General features: G+C 39.3%; 1 protein-coding gene across 7 annotated transcripts in view; it reads left to right on the forward strand.

Moving 5' to 3' along the window:
- PTPRD (protein tyrosine phosphatase receptor type D) overlaps positions 1-25,870 on the forward strand; it is a 184,095-nt gene that overhangs the window by 101,693 nt on the left and 56,532 nt on the right. For all 7 annotated transcript variants that reach the window (XM_024213897.3, XM_024213898.3, XM_024213900.3 and 4 more), the window contains one exon: positions 13,560-13,683. In XM_024213897.3, the coding sequence (XP_024069665.2) occupies positions 13,560-13,683 (124 nt within the window). The remainder of the gene's footprint in view (positions 1-13,559; positions 13,684-25,870) is intronic.

The raw sequence follows: 25,870 nt of genomic DNA on the forward strand, positions 1-25,870 counted from the left end.
CCAACTGTATCATAGCTGTGTTTATTTACTAGCATTTTGAGTTCTTCCTGCTTATTCCCCATACTTCTCGCATTAGTGTACAGACATCTAAGATACTGATTTGATTCCCCCCCTCCAGTTCTGTCTTGTCTCTACTTTATCCCTGCTATAACAGCCCATGCTCCCCCCAAATTACAAACCTTCTCCCAGGTCTCCACGTTTTTGACTTACCATGGGATTTGGTCACCTGCCCCCTTCGAACCTAGTTTAAAGCCTTCCTAACTAGGTTAGCCAGTCTGTATCCAGGTATGCTCTTCCCCTTCCTCGATAGGTGGACCCCATCTCTGCTTAGCAGTCCTTCTTCCTGGAACAGTATCCCATGGTCAAGGAAGCCGAAGCCCTCCTGGTGACACCATCTCCACAGCCAGTAATTCACCTCCAGGATGCATCTGTCTCTGCCTGGGCCCCTATCCTTGACCGGAAGGCTGAAGAGAACACCACCTGCACTCCCAACTCCTTCACCCATATCCCAGAGCCCGGTAGTCACTTCTGATCTGCTGAGGGTCATACCTTGAAGTATCATTAGTGCCCACATGGATGAGTAGCACGGGGTAGTAGTCAGAGGGCCAGATGATCCTCGACAATCCCTCTGGAATGTCTCATATATGGGCCCCTTGCAGGCCGCGTTCCTCCCGGGATGCCATGTCAGGGTGACAGATGGGCACCTCGATCCCCCTTTGAAGAGATTCACCAACCACCACTACCCTACGTTTCCTCCTGGGAGTGGTGGCAGTGATCCTCCCAGCCTTGGGGGTGATTTCTCATTGCTTGTTGCCAGGGCAGCATATCGGTTTTCCATCACCATGGTGGGTGGGTTGGGAGTAGGGGTGGAGCACTGCTTACAGCCAGAAGTAACCAGCAGCCAGTGTCCTCCTTATGACAGAGCCATATCTCCTCCCCCGGTGATGTGACAGCAATCCTCTGTAGCTGGATAGTTTCCTCAGCCTTGGATGTCTCCATATGAATACTCTTGAGGAATTCCTTGTGGGCACAGATGTTCCTCATCCTAGCCACCTCCTCCTGTAACTCTTCTACCTACTTCCTGAGAGATTCCACCAGCAGGCACCTTTCACACTGGCTGGTCCCCCCAGCCTGGCTTTCTGAGAGTGGGAAATGCAGGCCACAGTCTCTGCAAATCCACACCAGGATCTGGGTAGAGGCATCCATGGTTAGGTTGTCTGTCTGGATACCAGGGCCGGCTCCAGCATTTCTGCCACCCCAAGCAAAAAAAAAAAAAGCCGCGATTGCAGTCGCGACCGGCAGTGGCAACTGGGGGGGGGGGGGAACCCGCGATCGGCGGCGGCAGTTCGGCGGCAGGTCCTTCGCTCCTAGAGGGAGTGAGGGACCTGCCGCCCCCGAATTGCCGCACATGCCGCCCCTCTCCCTTGGGCGCCCCAAGCACCGGCTTGTTAAGCTGCTGGATACAGGCACAGGTAGAGGAGATAGGAGCAATGTTGGCACTGGTAATGCAGCCCTTCCTAACCATTGTGATATTATGTGTCCCTCCCACCAACTCCCTGTCAAACTCCCCTGTTTGCGGGCCCCTGTTCGCTAGCTCCCCTCAGTCGCTTAGCCTCTGGCTTTTAAGGCTTTCTCTCCTAGGTTTGCTCTACCCCCTCATTCATCACACAAGGGGAGGGTGATCAGCTGATAGAGGCTGATCAAAGATGATAAACGATGATCCAGGTACAAAGGCTCAAACAGTCCCCAGACACACAATCCCAACTGACCCAGTAACTGAAATAACCTGAAAAAAAAAGAAAAACAAACAGCCAAGCAAACTCATTCACCCCAAGGTTAGTATTCGCACCTTGTTTGTTCAGCAGGGGGATCTCCTTTTCCCCCTCTCAAACTCCGCTGTTTGTGGTCTCCTGTTTGCTTTTGTATTGGTGTCCAACTACAAATAATAACACTACTACTGGATGAGTATGTTGGGTAGGGAGAAGGCGAGAAATAGCTCATTTCTTCTTACAGCAAGAAAAGTAATTCTCAGAGGGACTGTGCTATCAACTGTAGATAAATCTGAGGATTTAGTAAAAAATATTTAAAGATTTACTTGTAGTGTTTGTTAGAGAATCTATTGAGAAAATCAGAGTTGACTCTGGGAAGGTTATAAAATGTATACTTTAGTGATATATTTCGGTTCAGTTATGGATATTTTATTCTTCTTCAGATGAAACTTTGTTTTGTAAGTCATAGTGTATCAGAAAAGACTTCATTAATCATTAGTCTTTGTTTGTTTTATAAAAAGCGGAATTTGCAAATTCTTAAAAGATATAATGAAATTTTAAAGAGGCGCTAGTGTCTCATGTGAATTGAAAAATCTTTCAGTTTAGGAACAACTATGCTTATACCATATACTGTATAACATAGATCATCAATATGTTTTTTCTTTATTTTATCACTAAAAATATTTGCATGAAACTAGGATGTTTGTTCCTCAAGTGTTCATCTGCTCCTGCTATTTATTTTCTACCTGAAGTGATGCATAATCCTCTGTTTTCAACATATAATAATTTCCCCAGCAATCAATTATGATATCACAAACAGAGGATTATAATTTTATGTCAGGAATAAACATGAACTCATAAGGCTGAGAGAAGAGAAATACAGAAAAATATAAGTAATAACAGCAGGACTGTTTTTAAAAGCAATATTTTTCTATGAGGCATGAGCTTCCCTTTAAAGACTGATACAGTTTCAGATATTTTAAGAATCAGGAGACTGTCCTGTTTTTTTTCTCCAGTTTTACTCTCTAGTGCTATATTTGGTGTATACCGGTGGTTTTCAACCTTTCCAGAATACTGTACCTCTTTCAAGAGTCTCATTTGTCTTGCATACCCCAAGTTTCACCTCACTTAAAAACTACTTTCTTACAAAATCAGACATAAAATGCAGGTGTCACAGTTATTACTGAAAAATTGCTTACTTGCTCATGTTTACCATATTTATAAAATAAATCAATTGGAATATAAATATTGTACTTACATTCCAGTGTAGAGTATAGAGCAGTACAAAACAAGTAATTGTCTGTGAGAAATTTTAGTTTGTACTGACTTTGCTAGTTCTTTTTATATAGCCTGATGTAAAACTACGCAAATATCTAGATGAGTTGATGTGCCCCTTGGAAGACCTCAGCGTACCCCCAGTGGTACTCATATACCTGCTTGAGAAACACTGGTGTATACCTCGTTGTTAGGCTCCACCCTGATTAGTTTTTTTCTGGTTGAACACAAGCGCTACATTGGCACAGCTACACTGATGCAGCTGCACATCCGTAGCGTCTTCGGTGAAGACACCCTGTGCCGTGCGGAGACAGCTCAACCGCAGGCTCCTGCACTGGTGTTAACTTGAGCTGCTATTCTGAGTTAAAAGCTGAGTTGCTATGTCTGCACTGATATGCTAACTCAGATTAACTAACCCAGGTTAAGAACACACCGTTTTTTGGCCGTGTAGACAGGTGGATGGGGAGGAGCAGTGACTTGGCAAAGCTTTGTTTCAGGACTGTTTCGGGCTATGGCTTGATTCTCTGACTTTATTGCTATTGAAACAGCCATCATCTATTTATTTTTTCTTGATAATGTATTGCTAAGAGATTTGGTGTAATGCTTGAAGACATTCAGTAGGAATTCATCAACGTGACTGTTCAGTGTCCAGCTGTGCATTTTGGACCCAGCCCTGCATTCCTCGTGTAACCCAAATTTGCATTGTGTGTGCAAGAGAATGGAGGTGTCAGGCCCCAAGTCTCTCAACAATAGCAGCCTTTACTATTTAATGTGCAACCCCATGTGTTAGGAAAATCTAATTCCATTGGCAAGTTGCCATGATAAGGTATTAATGTTTGTGCATTTAGCATTCATGTTTTGCTAATGCAGTATGTAAATCTCATTCTATTAGCAAGTTTCCTGCATAATATATTAGCATCTTATTATAGATTCATCAGATATTATATGAATTTCTCATTTCAATCACTGACATTGTTGAAAGAGGTCAAATTGTTCATTTTTATGGGCAGTTGACTACTTTGTGTAATTTTGCATAGTCTGTCTGTTTTGACATGTATTGAGACTTCTGTTTTTCACCATTCTTTCCATATTTTGTTCTTTAATCATTAGTTTCTCTCCCACCCTTTGTGCTTTTGATGATTTAATGTCATTCCAGTATACAGCACCCAAGCTGTGTGCTGTGAAATTCTGCAGGGAGACAGCCATGAAGCTCCTGGTTGCCCCTTAACCCTGTAGGCTCGAAAGAGTCACAAATCCCCCAGTCTTGCCCCTCTCCTGATTTGGTGGCATAGAGAGCCTGAGTGGAGCACAGCTCCATGGCACCTGGACGTGTGTGAACTTCCTCCAGGAGGTCTGGCATCCTGTCACTGTTCACCCACTCAGCAGAACTGCACCACAATGTGTTGTAAGGAGAGCTCTCACTGATGGGGGAGCAGGATTTGCCCCCTTATAAGTAGCTTAGTGGATTACTTCACAAGCAGCACCATAAGCAGGTTTTGTTTTCCCAGTTTAAAATGATACCAACAGCCGCTTTCCATTATACCAGCTTCCAGTGACAAACTGGTTTAGTGGATGGTGCATCACTGTTGTAAACACTCCCAAGTCTTTTCACAATAACAGATCAGACCCATTTCCAGCAGACAACCATTTATAACACAATAGCTAAAAGATTAGTCAAAGCATGGGATGGTAATAACAGTATTACAGATATCGTTATTTCATGTGTACAAAGCCTCAGTACTACACAGCAATGCTGTGAAGATATGCAGTTCTTTGTTAATGACAGCTTTATTGAAGACAAGCTTTCCAAATGAATCTACTAGAAATCCTATTAAAGTGCCATCCATTAAACCATTAGAGCACTCATTAAAACGGTTAGTGCCGACTTGTTATTCATGAGTTATTGGTCTTTCGCACTTCTGAGATGTCTGCCAATACTACTCACCCTTTGTTCCCGCATGGCTGTTCAGTCCCAAGAAATGTAGATTAGCTTTCTCTCTCCAAAACAATTCTTTTTGGAAGCAGGTGGGGCAACTGAGGGGCGGGGAATTCGAAGGGAAAAGTAAATTACAGTTTAGGTCTATTTACCTGGATTTGACAGAAATTGTGTTAACTATATCCATATGCAGAGCTAAATATTAATCAATGGATTAAGCCATCTGGCCCTTCATCATAAAGAAGTGCACAGGGAGTATAATATGTTGCAGTGATGAACACATCCTGCTATACAACTGGTGAATGGCCGACAATGACATCTGTTGTTTGATTTTTTTCATATTGTTAAGCAGCTTTAGATCACTTAAGCATTGGGAAGTGATGGGGGGGAGGGGGGAGGAAGGAATTGAACGGTTGAAGATAAGCTTTATACATTAAGTGTTATTTAATAGTTTATAAATTCCCATTATCATTAGGCATAATAAAATGCTGAACTCCTTTTTTACAATGAACAAGTAAAGAATCCATGCACATTCCTATCAATGTCCTCCAAATGCAATCAAGTGTCCAAAAATATTTCAAACTTGTTACGTATTAACATTTTTAAAAGAGTTGCCATTTAGAATGAGAGAGAGAAAAAGAGAGAGAGAGAAAACCTTCTGGGGGGAGGGAAGGAAAGCAGGGTGGGGGAGGAATCCTATAATTTAGTCTCAAAACTAGTAATGTTTGTCAGTTTACTCTGCTGCTTTCTAGTTTACTTGTCAAGTATGAAAAGAAAAATATAAGTGACATCTTAGATTTTAAAGTAATTTCCAGTGTACTTTTGCACCATAGGTACAGCCAAAAAAGATCGGACAGTGTGTCTCCTGCAATTAGATGAGTAGAGCCAATACAATACATCATTACTTCATTCTGAGCCGGTGACGTGCTGAATAGCAAGCTTCTATTTGCATGTGAGCCACGCAAAAGACTAAATACATTGAGCTACTAAATCTGACTGGCCAATCACAAATAAAGTGGGCATGCCCAACTCCACATCTGATCAATTAATTAAATGTATTTATTTACTTAAAGTTCAGAACCCACATCCTGAGACATATTTGTAAACTGTTTCTTTTTATCTTGAACTGACAATGATTATCTTGATATTAGAACTATGAGCTGAAAATCACTTGGTCGAGTTTTATGTTTATATTAGGGTTTTTTGCCATCTAATAGAATAAGAAATTTTATTATTTTTTTTAATGTGGAAAACCAGCAGGTGTAAGGTACAAACACGATGCATCAAGCTCCTTCATTTCTTCAAAAACAGAAAGACAAAAATTGTCTCTCTGAGAACAGTGATTTTGCAAATTGATAGCCCTTTTCTAAGTCAAAATGTGTTGACAAATTCCTAATCAGACGATATGGGGAAACATGTACTGCAAAAATATAACTTTATCTGGCAAAAAACAAACACAAGAAACACTGCTGTCCATCTTGCCTGTCTTCATTTTTGATCAATTAAATAGCAACAGAGATAAAGAATCAGAAGCAACTGAACCAAAATTTCACTGCCCATCTTCTCCCAGGGGATGAAATATGCTGTTGTGGGGTAGCTGAGATAGTACTAAACCAGGATCTTTAAAAGCAGATTGTGACTTGAGTTATTGAGACACAGAAGAATTTCTCTCTGCAGCTGGTGACATGGTGTGGGCTGTGGAAGACCAAGCCATGACAATGGAATGCTTTATTAATTACTGGGGAATGTGGAGCCCCTAAAAATAAACAAAACTAGTGCTGTGTCAGCCTATAGGTTGCAGATCATAAATAAAATAGGGAGTTGATAAAATACATGCTAGAAAATAAAGCTTTTTATGCTCTGGGGAAAAGTAAAACCTTATGCATTTTTTCCTCACAAGTCACAAAATCTTAAAAGAAGGGGGGAGGGGCATGAATTTTGCCTCTTCCACCTCTCACTCCTCACTAAAACTTTCATTTGTTAAGGTCCTGTTCATAATTAAGTCACACAAAAGTGGCTCAGTTGGAGAGACAAATCACTGTATTGGTCAATTCAAAACAGAAAAAAAATAGCTCACAATTATTCTGCATTGCTGTCTGACATCAATGGGTTGAAGGACACTCAGCTAATAAATCCCATGTTTTCTCTTGGGTTTTGTCCTGGAAGTCCCAGAAAAGTCCTGGATCGTTTTATGCTGAGGAATATATTACACTTTCTCCACCCACTGACTAATGAATCTTTTTACTCTGAGGTAAAAACACACATGCTTTACCCATCTACCTAACATCCTCTCCAAATGACAGAAAGTAATCTTGTAATATTCTAGAAGAATATGCCTTAGAGACTCACTGACATTCAGTTGGATGCTATGTTGTCATTCATCTATCGATTGGTCGGTCGGTCTGTCTGTCTAAAGTTATTGTGCATTCAAGCTTAGCTCCACAGTTGGACCTACCAGACTCTATCGTGAGCTCTGTTTTTAGCCTCTTAAAACTTTGGCTGTGAAAATAGTTTTGGCTTGACAATTGCACGATTTACTCTGAAGTCAAAGAAGATTCCGTCCGCAACGTTAGAAGAAAATTGGTCAAATTTTAGTTACAAGTCATTCAAAAATCCATTTGAAACTGTAACTGCTAATATCTAGATGTGATAAGTTGCTGGTTTAAGGTTCCTACATGAAGGTTCTGAGCTATTCTACTAACTCTCCCTTGTAGCCAAACAAAGTGGATCATATTAGAAGTGACTCAGGAAGAGAAAAGAATGAGTCAGTCTCTGAAGTTAAACCCTGATTCATTAAAAGAGCCCTGTTCAGGAAAGCACTTAAGCATGTGCTTAGCTGTCAGCATGAGCAATGGGATTCAAGTATTCCTTTAAATTTGGCAGGTCCTTTTGCACTATCCTAAATTGGGGCTTGAGAAAGCAAGAGAGAAGGAGAAGCCCTGGAACTAAACTAGTCTGAGGAGAAGTTTGGATGAACTTTTTGTGGTGTGGTCCTGCCTCTTGTCTTTGTTACTTACCTCACATTCCTAGGGCTGCAGAATACAGCCAAAGCTGCAGGAAGGGGTGAATTTTAGTCTGTGTTCTGTGAGGACCTCATCCATTGACACTGAGCATGTGAGTTCTTCATGGCAGGAACTGTGTCCTTTTATTTGTTTCTACAGTAACTGGCACTATGGATTCCCTATCCAGATTAGGACCTTTAGGTGCTACTGAAATACAGATAATAAAGAATAATAATAAGTAGCAATTTAGAGAGACTCTAAGCTTGTCAAACAACTTCTTCTACAGGCAGCCTGCAAAGAGGATTTCTTCTCCACTCCCTTGTATGCTAGTATTATAATAATGTTCCAGGCAAATTGACAGTGGCCAGTGGAAATGAGTGAGAAGACTGACCTCCATTCCTAACTCACCACACCTTGTATGTGATTTAGTACAAAGGGTACAGTCTTGGAATATTAATATGCTATGTGACCTGCAGGAAGGGAGTGTTCGTATTTTACAGAAACTTATTAATATTCATAGAATTCACTCTGCAGGATAGAAAATCTCTTGTGGGACAGATGTACTGTTAAGACCCCGGGGCCTGATTATCCTTTGCCCTGCACCTTGTGTAGTCATCCAGACCAATGCAAAGAGACAGCAAAATGCTGCCAAATCAGAATAGAAGAGTATTACTCTCACTTTGCATTGGCGTAAATCACTACACGAGGTATAGAGAAAGAGAGAATCAGGTCCCAGATTCCTTGTGTCAACTAAGAAAAGTATTGTATCAAAGGGGTAGCCGTGTTAGTCTGGATGTGTAAAAGCAGCAAAGAGTCCTGTGGCACCTTATAGACTAACAGACGTACAGGAGCATGAGCTTTCGTGCGTGAAAGAAAAGTATTGTGGCTCCAAACTTCCTTCCTTTTGTCAGGACAATACTATACAGTAATTGTATGTTTTTAAAGATTGTTTCTGTTTAGTGCTTCAACTACATCTTCCATTTGATTGCTAAACATGAAGTTCAGGCATTCTTTAGACTCACCAAACAAAAATAATAATCCAAGGAATAAGCCCAGACAGAGCAGGTTGATTTATTTAAAAGTATCCCTTATATAAAAATATTTTCTGTGTAAAAAAAAAAAAAATAGATTTTCCATTGGCAATGACCAGTTTGCATTGCATTGCCAGCAGAAACTAGGCCCAAGGTTGTTGTAACCAGCACAGAGAAGCTCATCCTTAGTACAAAGGTGATTCTCTGGTGGTGTAGAGTTGGTATGGGGCTTCTGATCTCATTCCACATCCCTGCTGCCAGCATAACAAGAAAAGCTGTCCAGAAGAAGGAAAGTGTAGCTGAGACACTCTACTCTGGTCAGATCTCCTACTGCAGTTTCAGCTTCATGTGGTCATTTGCACAACTAAGAGCACTCTGCCAACCATGCACAGAGTTAGCATCAGGATCCAGCCAATAGAGAGGGAAACTTTAAATCATCTTTGGACACACACCCTGACATGAGTGCTGTCCAGTTCATCCGGACATCAGGATCTTAACTTACAACTTGGCTCGGCAGGATTTTTAAGAGCCAAATCATAGACCAGTGAGTGTGGCCACATAGGTGAGAAAGGGAGAGTAAGGCAACCCAACCCAACACTCCTGCATATCCTTACAGGATCTGGGGTCCAGTCAGGTAGGGATAAGCAGGTTCAGTACACCCACTAGGTACCTCTCTCCCATTCAGATGGGCATGGAATCTAGATTCTGTCTCCCAGTGCACCAGCCAGTACAGCTGAGCAGGTGGTGGGAGGTGGGTAGTAAGCTACTGCTAGTATTGTGTAACTTCTGCCATGGAACACGGTGGAAGCCATGGATGGAATCATAGTTCCTAGCTATGTGCCACTCCTTACACAGGGCAGGCAATAAAACTACAATCTAGCCATTATTTATATTTGCCCATTTGTTTATCATCAAATGTAAAATATACATCTAAACTAAGGAAATTCATTGTGTCTTGTCATTATCTCTGTGTGATCTGCAGAGCCTCTCAAGCAAAGCTGATGGCATTGACTGCTCCGCAACCTATATAAAAGCTTTTTAAAAACAGGAAAACATTTGTACCTATTCAGAATTTAGTTAGCTAGTATACCACTGGGTTCTGTGAAAACATATGTGGTTAGTAGGCTACTTTAAAAGAAGTGTGCTTGTAAAATATGTTCTTTTAAAATCTCTTTCCATTGCCACAATTCTCTGGACAAAATAACCAAAAACTTGTTGTTTCTGAGATTTAACTTTGTATCAGCCTACTTCCTGTCTTACTAAACCTGCCTTCAAAATATAGGCGGTTGTATTTCTCATAGCAGCTGTGCTCCAGTAGAACAAAATCAAACTGTCCCCTGCCAGACACATGTGATGAGTAATTTCTTATGGGCATTAATGATGGAGAGCTAGTCACCTCTAGGTTGATCTTGAGGTTGAAAAAACCTCCACTGGATGGAGTGCATCTACAGTAACTCAAGGCAAAGCCATAGAGAGGTGCTGACCTTAAGCTTCAAGACAAGCAGCAAAGCAGTAAGCCTAGTACATAACCTACATTATTTTCAATGCCATCAAGTTGCAGCTCCAACAAGCAGTTTGAAAGCTCCTAAAACAGACCTTTCTTCTTCATATGGACCATAGCACGTAGGTCACTAAACGTTTTTGCCCTTTCCATTCAATGGTCAGAAAACTATAGATATATTCCCCTTTATGATCATGGTTGGGGAATATATTTGAAGGGCCCAGTTTATTTGTTTGGTATGTCATTCCCTAGCTATCTTGCCAACATGGTTGATGGAATGAAGAGAGTCCCCTGTTTGTTTGGAATACTTCATACCATTGATGGGTGGACTACCTTCTTTTTACAGCCAGTAGCTGCCCTTTTAAGGTTATTCCCTGTGGGGAATGGAATTAGTTCACGAATCATTCAGGGGAGAGTTGCCTCCAAAACATAAGAGCATAGTAGTGCCGAGAAACCTCTGTAAATATTAACCATATCAGTTGCTCTGTACCATATAACAACTGTGCTGGGTAGCGTCACAGAGGGAACAGAGAATGCTTTTCATAGCATCTATTTCATAGCCTCCAGAAAGAGTGGTGGGTGTTGATAGTTGAGAGGGCTGAATTTCCCTTGAAGAATTGGAATTCCAGTGAACAAGGGTTTCCTTTATACCAGTTGGTTTTTCTGTGCCAAGTCCATTCAGGTAAGCAGTAATAAGTAATCTATTATTTGCTAGTCAATAACACTTGGATTTCCTGACCTTTTATTTATCTAGATTGGAGATGTAATAAATTATACAGGTTTGGATTAACACTGACATTTTTTAAATTATACTGTTGTTGTTCTACTCTCCCCAGTCAAGTTTATTTCTTAAAATTTCTGTTTTCACTCTGACAAGCTCGTTTATGCTAGATACACTTCTTAGAACCAAGAATTTAATCTAACTGAATTATAGATACTAATGGGAAAGTCAAAGTCAAAGATAGTTCAGATAGGACAAGGCACTGCTTCTCTTTAATTGATACTTGATCTATAAGAAACTGGTGTAAGTTTGGGATATATCACACATGGAGTCAGCCTCATCTTTTAACCTCAGTTTTCATTATGTTGCATTGTAACCCAACATGACAGGATGCAGTGTGATGCAACAGGCTACAGTTTTTGAAGAGGAATCAAGAGAATTCTTTCCCCCCCCCCCCCCCAATGGCACTGTAGACGGTGTCATGTTATGAATAAAGTATCCAGATGAAAAAAAATTAGATGAGAAAGGATTAACAGTATCCTTGAACTGGTAGATTCAGTCTAATTACTCTAATTTAATTTGGGCAGTTTGACACATCTCTAGTTGAACCATAGCTTAAGGGAAACAATTAAATAAGGGTTAGAGGGGAGTAATAATTTCTGAAGAAGGTGCTAAACGTCTGCAGGATCAGTAGCTCCTTAGAATAGCTTACAGCATAAAAAGTTAAACTTGTGTAACTAGAAATCTTCATGAGTTTGGCCCCTTCTCAATGACATCTGTAATTTCTGGATCATAATAATTACTTAGCTCAGAGTTAATTGGTTTTAAGTCTTAAATCCTAATGCAGTGTTAAGTCTTCACATGCAGCGATTGTAGTTTAACCCCTACATTTCTTTTACATATTGCAGTATTTCTTGGCTCTTTTGTTGTAACTGGATCAAATTTTCTTTCTAGTATCATCCAGGAGAATAAATGATAGTTGCCTTAATTGTTTCATTGATCTCTAGATACTTATTCAACCCTAATTCCAGCATTATTCATCTCAAAACTGTAGAAGGGCCAAATTTTTAATGATATTTAGGCACTAAAGATGCAGATAGTGCCTAGTGGGGTTTTCAGAAGCACCAAGGTGTCTAACTCCCAATTCCCAGTAGTCATCTATCTTTTGATGTTTATATACCTTTAAAATTCTTGCTCTTAATTACTAGTGTAGAAGTTAGTGTCAGTAAACAGGCTGGGTTTTACAACAAAGTGAATTCAAGGATCTGCCCTAGACTGACGACAATTGTAACGTGTTCAGTAGCTCTTCAGAGCAGCTAAGAAGCTTTTACAACAGTTTCCATGCAGCTTTGTGTTTTACTGTCTAGCTGAACTTCATCTTTTTGACAATAAAATATATAGAGGGCATCAATATTTCTCTCATTCTCATTAACTACAGTGAGAGATGACAAATATCTTGAATGTAGATATATGAATGATACCTATATAACCAAGAGAGATTACAGTACAGTATATTATTGACTTACTCCAGTGTTCCCGACTTATCTTTCCACAGTTGTTCTAGTTAAAATAGAATCAGTTCGACATTTTTCTTATCTTCAGGCATGCTGTATAACTATCTATAAGCTTATAAGATATTTTGAGAGTAAGAATCTGTTTCTACTACCATATTCCCTTATGGCCCCCAATATGTGTATTATACAGGACCTAACACAAAGGGGTCCCCAGTCTCAGCTGGTGCCTTTGGGTGCTACCATGATACAAGTAATTAATAATTTTTAAATTCCATTTCTTTCTAAATCATAATCTAGTATATATGCAAAAATGTTTGCAAAACACAGGTGGAGCTGAAACCTATCAGAACTTTTTTTTTTCGTCCGTATGTGATTTGAAAACTAATGAATAAATAAAATGTATTTCTATAGTTTACAATTCAAAACATGGCTAAAATCTCAGAAAGCATGATTAGCTATCCCTAGATGATATTTCCATTTTGATGTGTCCATATTATTTCATACTCTCTGTCCCTCCTTCCATGTAGAAATAGAGCTTCTCCTGTTTTTCTCTTTCATATAAGAACAAATGAGAGGCTATATAAGGAAGATGCCCAAATGTAACTGTCAATAGGCGTCAGTATGATGGAGTGCAGTACTTTTTAGGCTGTGGCTAAATGCTTTGTGTCATGCAGTGATATATGAATAATCTCTGGCTGTGTGGACTTTTTATAAAGCAAAAGTAAAACTGGGAGTGTACTGTTTGCTGGCTGTACTATTCATGTTTTTGTGGTTTTAAGCTAATTATTTTTCTTTTCTTTTTTTTTAAAGTCAATTGACCCTGGCCAGCAGTTCACATGGGAGCATTCTAACCTGGAAGTAAACAAACCAAAGAATAGATATGCAAATGTAATTGCATATGACCATTCTCGTGTTCTACTTTCAGCAATAGAAGGTAAGGAGCTATTTAACAATTTAAACTCATTAAATATTAAATGCTAATGTAATAATTTTACCACTTCTTGTCAATTAAATTAATAGCTTTAAATTCATGTAATAATCATCCTTTTTCAGTGTTCATTTGCAGTAATTCAATAACACGAAGCATTAAAAGCTAGACAAGGTCATATATAGCAAGAGGGAAACTTCTTACTCAACACATCTGCTCCTTGTGTGTATGCCAAGTCTTATCTACTTACTTTTTTGACAAAAAATTGTCGCTACTTTTTTACTCCTAACAGCACAACTATTAGGGAGTGTGAGATGGTTTCTTGTCTGGCTCTCACATTATCAGTATAATGGATAACTCATTTTCATTTGCCAAATCTTTAGTGATGCTGATAACACACGAGCCAGAAAGAACAGAGCTTGGCTTTCTCGTCTCAGACTGAGTATGCAGAACTGGCAGTTAGAAAACCCAACTTTTTACTTGTGAACTAAACACATTTTTTTGGAAGTCACTGACAGACAACAACTGAATTTCAGGTACTTGTGTTACTGGAAACTCAAATGTCGTTGCCTGTAGATGGACATGGTAGTATAAATGACAAGGTTTTAGTTGTAGTTGTCTTTGACAGACAGTTTTGCAAAGATCTGATCATGTAGTGTGCTTCCCTGTGGTGAGTGAACTAGGCTATCCAAGATGGTGGGCTCTATACAGTTTGTCTAGTTTCCCAAGTGCTAAAACAACAGGAGTAAAGATTATCCATCAGAAGATTTTTTCCACTGGCTACCTCTCACTACCTACCCAAGCTGTTTCTTGGAATTAAGGCAGATTTTCAGTTTATTCTACACAGCTGGCCACCATGTATTAGTGATGTCAGTAATATAATTGATTACATATTTAAGTGGGACCATTTAAATGAAAATAAAAATTGCCTTTAGTAAGCTTTGATAGATCTTGTATATTGAATTGGCTTTAAAATTATAGAGGACTTTCAGTCCTTGTATCTTGTATGCAAAGACATAGTTGCTTCATTCTTAACATTCTATATGTTAAATTGTGCAGTGTTTTAATCTACATTGTGAACACCTTATCTTTGGCTACTCCAAACCTGCAGACATGGGATATAGTAGTGACGGTATTTATAGGTGTAATCAATTCTCTAATATGCTATGCACAGCCAAGTAAATGCTCGGTGAAGGAAAACACAATTCCACTGGTTGAGCTTTCCCTCTTTGCCTAATTTATTGCAGCTGCATATTGTACGCTTTGATAACACAGACACAGTTTCTCAAGTATATTAGAAAATTTAAATGATTGCCTTGAAAAATTTGCATATAATAATCATCTTACATTTGTTCCACCTATGGAGCTCATTTAACTGGTATTGACTAAATTTTTCAGTGGTGTCAGTTACATTTCCTCATATTACTTTATAGAAATATCTAGCTGAACACCAACGAGTTTACTAAAATTAGAGTTGTCTCTGTTGTTGGTTAGATTCTCATGCTGTTGCTTTATTGTAGTTCAGCACACAAAACAACAACAACTTCATAAAGAGAGGATAGGTAAATAGTATAAAAACCAGCCAAACAAAAACCAAACCACTGTGCAGTGATGCTCTTCTGAATTGTTTACCATTTTCTCCAAAGTACATTTAAAGTCACAAGTAAACTAGTTCTAAAGCAAGGAAAATAATTTGTCACTGTATGTTGGCTGGGAAGAGAGTTGAGTAACTGTCAAAAGAGAAGAGCATTTAATTTCAAATAAATCCATTTGTTGACTCATAAGTGAATTAAGAGATGACTGGGTTTGAAAAGGCCTGCCAGATTCCCCTTAACAAGTGACCCTGGAAATTAACATGTTTTGAAGATGTGATCAAAATGTGAAAAAGAAAAAAAAACCCATAGAAATAACACTCAGTTAAACAAGGTTAATCAAATTACCCAGTAGACTAACTTTTTAAAATAAAAATTATGAGAATAAAAGAAAAGTTCTAAATAATACTTTTGCAAGTGTAGTATTTGCAGAAAAGGATTCTACCTGGTAAAGAAATACATAAAGGGATTGAGAAAACATAAATGCTAACTGTAATGTTTGATTTCCCTTTTTAATGGCATAAATAACCTGAGGAGGTTAAAGTGACTAACTCTTTAAAAATGCAATTGATCCTAAGTGCATAAAACATAATTATAGCCATATAAAATATCAGTGATAGGCTTACACACACACATAGCTTTTTGACTCAACCTGGTGATTTACCTACCTTTATAAACTTTTCAGACCTCAATTTACGACAACCAAAGCAACATAAATTGAAATGTTTGCTTGTGTTAAAATGACGTGACTTGAAATAAGCAATATGTTAACGATTTAACTCCTGGTTTCTGAAGAGATTTTCTATTGATATATGTCTGAGTTCTTTTATGTATCTAACTTGCTAAATTTAATATACTGGCTTAACATTGTTTAATAAGTGTTTCTTTTTCAAGCGTCAATACTTCATTACACTGTTTTGTCAGTCTATAAATAAAAATAAACATTCCTGGTTGGAAAATACATAGGCTACCTAGTATTTCATTTGACAGCTGCATTTGTTTTCAAGCTGCCATGGAAATGAATGCTTTTATATTGTTACAGGAATATGTTTCAGAGTGGCACTAGCCACATAGGTCAGGCCCAGCGGCTGGACTATATTGCATTTGTTATAACCTCATGAGAATCATTGTTCACTATTTTAAATACCTATGGGCCTCATCCAAAGCTCACTGAGGTCAATTGAAAGACTCCCATTAATGTCAATGGGTTTTGGATCCAGTCCTGTGTTCTTTCTAAAATTCTCTATTGAGAAATCTATCCAGCTACAAAAAAGCACCCCATCCCCAAATAATAACATCAGGTGCTTAGAACGTCTCAGTCAGACGTGTGTTTTGTTTTTTGCAACTGTAGTACTTAACAATCTATCAAGGTATGGTGACCCCCACCTCTGTAATGTTTGAGGACCTCACAAACATTAATGAGTTTATCATTCCTGTGAAGAACTGAAGTACAGAGAGATTGAGTTATGTGCCCAAGATCACAAAGGGAGAGCCAGGGATCTAACTCAGATCTCCCGAGTCCTAGTCCAGTGCCTAAACAAGCACTATTTGCACAACTGTGATAGCTTTGTTATTCATGCTGTTGCACAAACAAAGAACATAGAAATTGCCAGACTGAAGTGGATCCAAGATCCATCTAGTCCAGTATCCTGTCTCTGACAGTGGCCAGGACCAGATGCTTCAGAGGAAGATTTAAGAACCCAGCTGTAGACAGATGTGGGATAATCTGCTTCCCTCACCTCTAAAAGTTAAAAATTGACTTAAGGCCTAAATCGTGGGGTTAAAGATCTCTTCCAAAAGTTTTATTAGCATTAGCTGTTGTATTCTTGTTATACCTTCAAACATCCAGTCCCTTTTTTGAATCTTTCTAAGTTCATGGATTCAACAACTTTCTTTGGCAATGAGTTCCACAGTCAACACTGAATATTGTGTAAACGGATAATGGTTTTGAATTTGCAATATTTTAATTTTTTTTCATTAAATGCCATGTTAGGAGGTAAACCCAAGTTGGTTATGTTCATTTCAATTTCTGTCTGAGGAAAATTTCATTTGGCAGAATTCTGCTCCGGTGTGCAAGTTGAATCTCATCTCTGATATTGTGCTGTTTTTGGATGTGTCTGGGAGGGACACATGCACGGAGAGAAGAAGGTGAAGCTCTATAGTACTAGAAGGGAACAGAAGATCAGAAATGAGATCTGACGTATGGATCTGTGTAAATCTGAGAGTAGAAATTTGCCCCATATTTGTTAAGCACAAACAGATAAAGTTAGCACAAATAGAAAATTCATTTTAAACTTTAAAAGAGGGTTTAAAAATAGTGGGAAATAAAATATTTTTCAAATGCACGTACAAAAAGGCTTCCAGTTCTTGTTCGGAGGCATCTAAGACTAAAAATCTGTGATCTGTGTTTGGATTTGCATAATACTAGCAATTGAAAAAAATCAAGTGTAAATAATATCTATCATATCACAACTGCTTGATTATTTCTGTTGGGCAGTTTAGCACCTTTAAAATTAGATTGGGCATTGGAATAAATCTGTGCATATAAGAAAAATCTTAGGGAAAAAAAAGACAAGAAACTGCTAATATTCTTATTTTATATTGAGTCACCAGTTACCACTAAATTGGCATTCACTATTTAGGTCATGATCTTTAGCTGTAGAAGGTATTATGACAAATTTATATTGTTAAATACTTACTGAACAGTTAAGGGCAACTGCGGTGTACTGCAATCTGGTTACTCATGCTCTCTGTCACACTGCAGTTGTATTATGTTCTGTTCATAAAACAAAACCAAATGTTTAGGGTGATTTCCTGTCCCTTCCCATCCGCAAGCAACGTGCCTGAGACACAGAAAAACCAATGCATAATGAGGATAACAGGGTGTAGAGAGGGCAGGCTGAATGGCTGTCTCTAGATTTGAGTGGCTGTCTCAACAGCAAAGCTGAAGGGAATTTTGAGAGAGTAAACAACATGGACTGTGGATCCGCTTACAACCCAAAACCGCTCAGTGAAGAAATATGTTAGGGTTGCAGATGCTACCAGAGCTGGGAGGCCATGCTAGCGCAGACACAGTTGCTTTACTGGTACTCCAAGACCAAGAGGAGATAAGTCCATCCATTCCACCACACGTGTATCCCCACATGTCCCTCTGGAGAGCCCTTGCAAAATGTCCATGTGCTTGGTTTTTGCACAGAGGTGAAGGATTTGGTCCTTAGTTGTTTAATGTAAATTCTGGTAGTAAAATTGTTTTCCCACCAAATTATTTTGCTTTAAAAAAATTAAACTGAAAATGTTTTTGTCTGAAGCAGTATTTTAGTTCATAGCTAATAGGAACACTATGAATTTACAGTATGTCATCTAGGTATTAACATTAATATTTACTTCCATTCAGGAATTCCTTTAATATACGTCCTAGTGCTGTACTTTATATCTTTACTCACCCTGGAAGAGCTAGAGAACTGCTTTATGGATAAATTGAGTTTCAGAGAGCCACACAATTATCAGTGTGATGTCCTCACATTGCACTTCAATACTTGTTTTGCAATATTGTGTCAATATGACACCGTCATCAGAATGCATTGTTGTCATACTTGTGGCATTGTGCTGTTATTATCTGTGGCTCTCTGTGTTTTATCTCTTTCTACCCTTCCAGCCACTTCCTTGCCTAGAGTCTTTCTGTTGACCAATTTAGAAAATTTGAAAGTGACAGTAACTTTTTTTGTTTTTCTTTGGCCCCTACCTCCACTTTTCTCAACCTTCTTTCCTTGCTTGTCTGCCCTGGCTTTCTTTCCTAGAGATAATTTTCTGTCTCTCTGCATCTTCCCCCTTCCTTATTGCTTATTCCTAACCTCACATCCCCCATACCACTGACTCCTAGATCCTACTTCTAGCTCTAGGTCTTTCCATCTTTTTCTGTTCTCTGTTCCCTTTTCACTTTCTCCCCTTCTCTCCATTCCATGGTCCTTTTCCTTGTTCCATCTGTTCAATCATCCTGCTTCTGTTCCCTTCTCATGTTCTGTTATCTTCTCCAAAGTTTTCTCTCTCTCTATTGCCTTCTGCCCTGGGAACTCCTATATCTCCTCTCCTTTCCATTCATTTCTTTCCTGTACTCTTCTAGTCCCATCAGCCCATTCTCAGCCCCAACCCATGTACCTTCCCATGCCAACAATCCATCTTCTCCTCCACCTCAGTTTCTCCTCTTCCCTTTGTTCCTTAAACTACTTTGCAATATATTATATTTTCCTGTCCCCTAGTGAAATTTCTTCATTTTTATCAGTATTATTAAAAGTGTCTTTGCTGAATACTGCTCTTTTTTCAATGAGCTCTAAATACTACATGGTATTTATTCCATGGCGCCGTTTGAGTTTGGTAATCTCCTTACCAATATGTATCTTGTTACAAGAGAACTTTCTCAGAAACAACATTTTTGATTTGCATCCAATAGCTGTTTTAGTTCATTTCATCCTGACATAGTTCAAAACATTAGTCATTGATTTAAGCGGATAGTACAGCTTCATCAGCATTTTCTATTCATCATTACATTATCTCAAGTTAATTGTTTACAAGCATGACAGAGTTTAATCCTATTACTTCAGACTCTTTTTTTATACTTAACAGCACATCCTTTAGAGAAGCCTCACAGAAACAAAGGTTTATGGTTTAATTTGTCTTAAATAGAAAGACTGTGCAGTACTTAGCCTTTGTAAAGACTTGAAACAATTTCATGATGTGATTTCAGTCTGTGAATAAAATGTAAAGTCTAATTAAAGCTATTTAAGATGACAACTTTCTTCAGGGAATCAAAGAAATAATGCTAAGGTCTGCATTACCAGCCCCATTATGTGGGACTTGTATCTCTTAACCTGTGTACACAGAGAATATTGCTGCTTGTTCAACTCTCATTTTATTTCATGAAAACAATCGAATAGTAAGTCAGTAACCACAGAGAGACTGTTTGTTTTTATGCCTGTTATCTCTGTGTATCTCAATTGTGTTATTGGGGTATTTTTGTTTCACTAGTTTTTACGCTCTATGTATATAAAATCTGTCTGCTTTATTCTCCTGAGAAGCCAAGGTCTTTTGTGCTCAACCATTCATCTAATGTTGCCACCACAGAGCTAGATCTCCATGCTAAGGAAGGAACTTGCAGACTTTGGTCACTCCTTCCCATACAGAGACAGGCTACTAGAAAAGGGGTCTGAGAGAATTGTTCTGCACCATCTGGAAACTCATTCTTCAACTGAGCTCTCGGGCAGGAATTGGGACACCATCACTGGTACAACTTCTAGGGGAATGATGCTGAAGCGATCAGGCCAGATTCTGTGCCCAGTTACACTGGCATAAATCAGGAATAACACTGATGTGTTCCTCCAGCTTCAGAGAGGTGTAACTAAGAATAGAATTTAGCCCATTGTCTCTTTCCTGACCCACACGTTTACAGAAAGCAGGCATTCAAAAAATACTGATCTCGGACTGTTACACCCAAATTTAAGTAATGATGGCAGTTGCCTCTGTGCTTGTGGGTAAGATGCCTGTAAGCTATGGCAACTAACAAAGGTTTGCAGGATTTCTTCATAGTACAATCAAACTGGCTGGCATTTGATTGTTTTTATGCTATTAGATATGACACAGTGTTGTCCAGTTTTCTCAGCTCGGAGTGTGGTTATGGTCAGAAAAGTGACTATAAAATGACATGGTGTTACTGTACATGTATCTCCCCCTGCAATGAGCATTTCACTTTCGCTCAGTTTACAAGTTATTACTATTTATTATTTATGTAGCACAAACATTGCACTAGACACTTGCCGGAGAATAATATGAGAAGGCCTATGTCCTGAAGGGATTGGTTGGTGTGTTGTGGGAAGTGGCTGAGCAAGGGTGTAGTGTATGCCTTATGTAGGGATAGGGGTTGACTGGGAGAGTGAGTGAAATGAGTTTTTTGGAGCTCATTTTGAATGTAATTGGTGTGTGTCTGAGAAAAGATGACTGGGAGAGTAAGTCAGTGTAGTTGTAGGGGTGTCTAGGAGAGAGTGTGAGTCATGGCGGTGGTAATGGCATGTGTTGAGGTAACAAGGGAGAGTGGGAGTGGTGTTCATTGGGGTTGGCGGAGGAATAAGTGGATTGAATAGCGTGAACTCTACGAATCCCCACAATCTGAGCAGGGAAAACCAATCCTGCTTAGTGTTGGCCTCTCTGCACTCCCCTCCCTTGAAACACATCACTGCACACAGCCTTCTTCACAGACAGGAGTGCAGATGCATTAATTTAGTACTTCTTGAAGCAGAATTCACTTCAAGAATTCTAGTGAAGATAACTGCTCACATATCATCTGCTTTGGGAGAGGGAAATGTTGCAGAGAAAGGGTTTGCCCATTCATGTCCAAGGGAGCCCCCCCTTACAAATTCCATGGAGTCCAGTCTCCATGAGGAAGTGTAGCACAGAGCCCTTTCCACCAGTAAACGGGGATGCATGTGAGAGTGCCGGTTCTGTGGTATGTTCCACCTTCTCTTGGCCCGACAAAAGCCCCTCTGCAAATACTCTTACAGGTTAACTCTGCTTCTCTCTTGATTTCTTTCCTGGGTTGAGTGGGTATCTAGTCTGGGAATATCCCTTGTTCAGACAATTTTAAATATTAAAATGGCAGCCATTCTGGAACATTTTTTTAAAAAAAATTTTGTTTTGGTTCTTTAGCGGTACAGTTAGCATTGGATTCAAGGAGTATTAGTGCAATGTTTGCTGTAGAGTTTGGAGTATTCCCTCTTGCTGATAATCTTCAGGGTGAGTTGTGTACTGTTGTCTCCAGAGGCCAACCATCCCAGAAGATCACTTTACAAATATAGTGGGTTTTTTTATTTATAACAACATATGCTTCAAAGTGTGATAGCAGACATCATAATGTAATTCTAATTTATTCAGAAAATGTTCCTTACCAGCCTGATTCAGTTTCTTCATTAATAATACCCAGTAGGTATAGATTTCTCATGTTGACCTCATGCTTCTTCTCATCTGCTTTGTGAAGATGTTTTTTTTTATTATCTTGATAAAGGAAGAAAATGTGACATTGTCCCCAGCAGATGTATTTTCTAAATCATTAACTCAGATTTCCACATTCAAGGAAACGTGAAAACGTGTCTAATCAAATCAGAGAGAGCCTTTTGAACCCCAAGTCCCATCCTTTGTAAATGGAATTGATGATTTTCAGGCATGCACACAGCTTAAACTTACTAGGGAAAATAACCAGGAGTCACATGATGTGATCTTCAAGACACATGACTTTTTACAATGTCTGTGATGAAGTAAGTGAGCATCAAGAAAATGACCCATTATCCTGAAAACAACCAAGAGCAGTCAACAAAAAAATTACTGAGGACAAAGGAAAGAGAAGAGAATCATCACTGTGAAAGAAAAGCTGCTAGCCAAGAGGTGCAACCACAATAAAGAAATTGGTGGGGACAGGGAAATACACCACAAGTGAATCTTGCATCTATATTTAGGATGGACACCATCAGGACAGTAAGAAGTTAGGGGAGAAATCTCATCTTTTCCCTTTCCTCCCTACATCCCCACCCAGTTTATTGTGCCTTTTAGTGTTATGGTGAGCACTGTAAAATAAACAGCTGAGGGGATCATTCTATGCCAGTTCTGACCCCATCTGAGGCATTTCAATGCATGGTAAAGCCAGTCAGGAAAACTGTCTTATTTCATATAGAAAATTTCAAATAAAATGATTGTTTTCCCCATTTTTAATGTTTTTTCAGGTTTTCATGGAAAAACTAAATACCAAACAGCTTTTAACACTAAAAAATGTTCAGTTTTAATCAAAAACCTGAAAAAAAATTGATGAAAGCAGAAATTTTCTCAGGAAATTTTTTGTTTTGGTAGGGGGGAAAAAAGTGTGGCAATTTTTTTTCAACGAGCTCTAAAGCTAGGTCTACACTACGGGGGGGAGGGGGGGTCAACCTAAGATACACAACTTCAGCTACATAAATAGCGTAACTGAAATTGCGTATTTTAGGTCGACTTACCTGGCTGTGAGGACGGCGGCCAGTCGACCGCTGCCGCGCCGCCGTCGACTCCGCTTCCGCCTCTTGCCGCGGTGGATTTCCGGAGTCGACAGCAGAGCCATCGGGGATCGATTTTATCGCGTCTTCACTAGACGCGATAAGTCGATCCCCAATAGATCGATTGCTATCCGCCGATCCGGCGTGTAGTGAAGACGTGCCCTAAGGCATAGTCAGTAGGCCTTCCTGTGACCCTGGGTGCTTCTAGATCTGGGAATGCTGCTTGTTCTCTCTTCAGCTCTGAAGTTAGAGGTCTTTTCCTGTCCTGAGATATTTAGTCAGCACTTTCCTCCTACATGTGTGCATGCACATAAACACACACACACACACATATATAAAGCCAAATTGAAATTATAGTTGCAGTTAAACCAAATGCTATTTACACAGGTTAAAAAAAAAATCTATATCGCTTCCTTGAGCCTCCAAGGCTAGTTTTACTGGCCAAACTATGACTATCCTAACATATAATCCATAGTTTTATAGTCTTTTCCAGATTATATTGGATTTTAATTAGTCTCATTGTAAGGGGTCAGTAACCTTATTCAATGCTAATTGGGTGCTGAAATGAAAAAAATAGGTACATTAAAAAAATCTCTATAAGTAGCAAAAGGAAAGATTTGATAATGAGATTTACTCCACTGTACATTCAGATTTCCCATTTATTTCAGAATAGTCTGTCTAATTTACCTAACCGCTTCTTAGGATAGCTGTGGAGGGACAGGGGCACACATGTGCCTGTTGGTGGGTGTGACGTGAGTTTTGGAAAGAGAGAGGCTCAGTTATAAATGAAGTTATAAATAAGAAGATTTAGATTTGATGACGCTGATCCTGAAGTATAGATTGGAAGATTCTTCATAAATAGATACTTTGTAAAGCGCTTTGAGATCTAGTGATGGCAAAGCGCTATATAAGAGCTAGTTGTTGTTGGAAGAGGTGGAGCGGGGGCGGGAAGGGGTGGAGTGGGAGGAAAGGCAGGGGGGCCGGGGAAGGAATGGAGTGGGGGCGGGGCCTGACGCAGAACCGGGGAATTGAGCACCCGCTGGCAGATTAGAAAGTTAGTGCCGCTGATAGCTGTGTATCTAGTAGTTTGACATAGAATCATAGACTCGTAGGACTGGAAGGGACCATAATAGGTCTTCTAATCTAGTCCTCTGCTCTCCAGGCAGGATTAAGTATTATCTAGCATAATTATAAAAACATAAACTGGTAATTCCTGCCAAAAGAAAATTGACTCAGAAGACTCTTAGCTCTACTTTCATACTATTCTATTCGGATGCACAATTTGATATGTTCCAGCCAACATTTCCAAAAATACAATAGTTTTCCACACAAAAATGAAAAAAATAGAGGAAAAGCAGCTGCTCCAAATCCCAGTCTCTCTAGGATCTCAAAGTCATCAATTAGAAAACAGTAATGACACCAACTCTCTCACACCAATAGAAATTGGTCCAATAAAAATATTACCTCACCCACGTTGTCTCTCTGGTAATGACACTGTAAGTATGGTATGAATATGCTGAGTCCCTAAACAGTCTTCAGGAGAGCACACTGTCCCAGAGTTAAATCCTGATATGACATCTTTGGAGTTAATGGGAGCCTTTGACGTCAGTGGGTGCAGAATTGAGCCCTTAGAGTTTGGCTTCACTGGCAACTCAAAACAATAACAAAACACACCTTTGAAACTACATTTCCTCCCAGAGCACTAGGGTGTTTGTCTACAGTCACTAGGGTGTTTATCTACCTGTGTTTTAAACCACACCCATTACCTCAGTATCTGGTTTCCCTCTGTTATATCAATTTTGATGGAAGAAATGGGCCCAAAGAGTCAAATGTGTTAACATGACCCTGTCATTGCACAACATTAAACAGTTGTAAACAAGGTTCGGGGTTTGGTATACAGAGACGTCAGCCATCTTAGTTCTATGGTAAACACATATTAAAAATTCTTTAATCTTTTCTTAAAAAGAAGGAAAAAGAGCTAAAGTGTTTGAAAAGTAAAGTATTGAGTAAGTCTTTTAGTTTAACAACACTCCTTGTTCTCTTTCCCTTTAGCTGGAGAGAGAGTTTTCTCCTCCCCCTAACAGTTTTTTAGCTGGTATTAAAGATAGTAATAACTTTTGAGAAAAAGAGTTAGTTGAGATATGCTGGAGCTGCTGTTGTTAAAGTCTGATCCCATTTTGTAGAAGACAGATACACACACAAGAAAGTAGAGAGAAGAACAGCAAAGGTAGAAAATGCAGCTTCTCCCTCTGGTGTAGATTCTCACTTGCAACCTTACTGCAGAAATATGCAGCCACAGCATGCGCATGGTCTTATCAACCACTGCAAGACATAGCAAACTGGTACCAACATTGGGCTATGTAGGGCATTGCTTTTAGCTGCCTCGTTGGTCACAGTCTTACAGCACTGTTGCAAAGTATACAGCCTTGGCCAGCTAAGCCAGTCTCTTATTAAACAGAAAGGCAAAAAAGAGAGAGAGGTCAGAGAAGAAATAAGGTGGGGAATGAAAAGGACACACAAATGGAGGGGGGTGACAGC

This window comes from Terrapene carolina, unplaced genomic scaffold (assembly GCF_002925995.2).
Source record: "Terrapene carolina triunguis isolate 2854851 unplaced genomic scaffold, T_m_triunguis-2.0 Scaffold35098, whole genome shotgun sequence".
NCBI lineage: Eukaryota > Metazoa > Chordata > Testudines > Emydidae > Terrapene > Terrapene triunguis.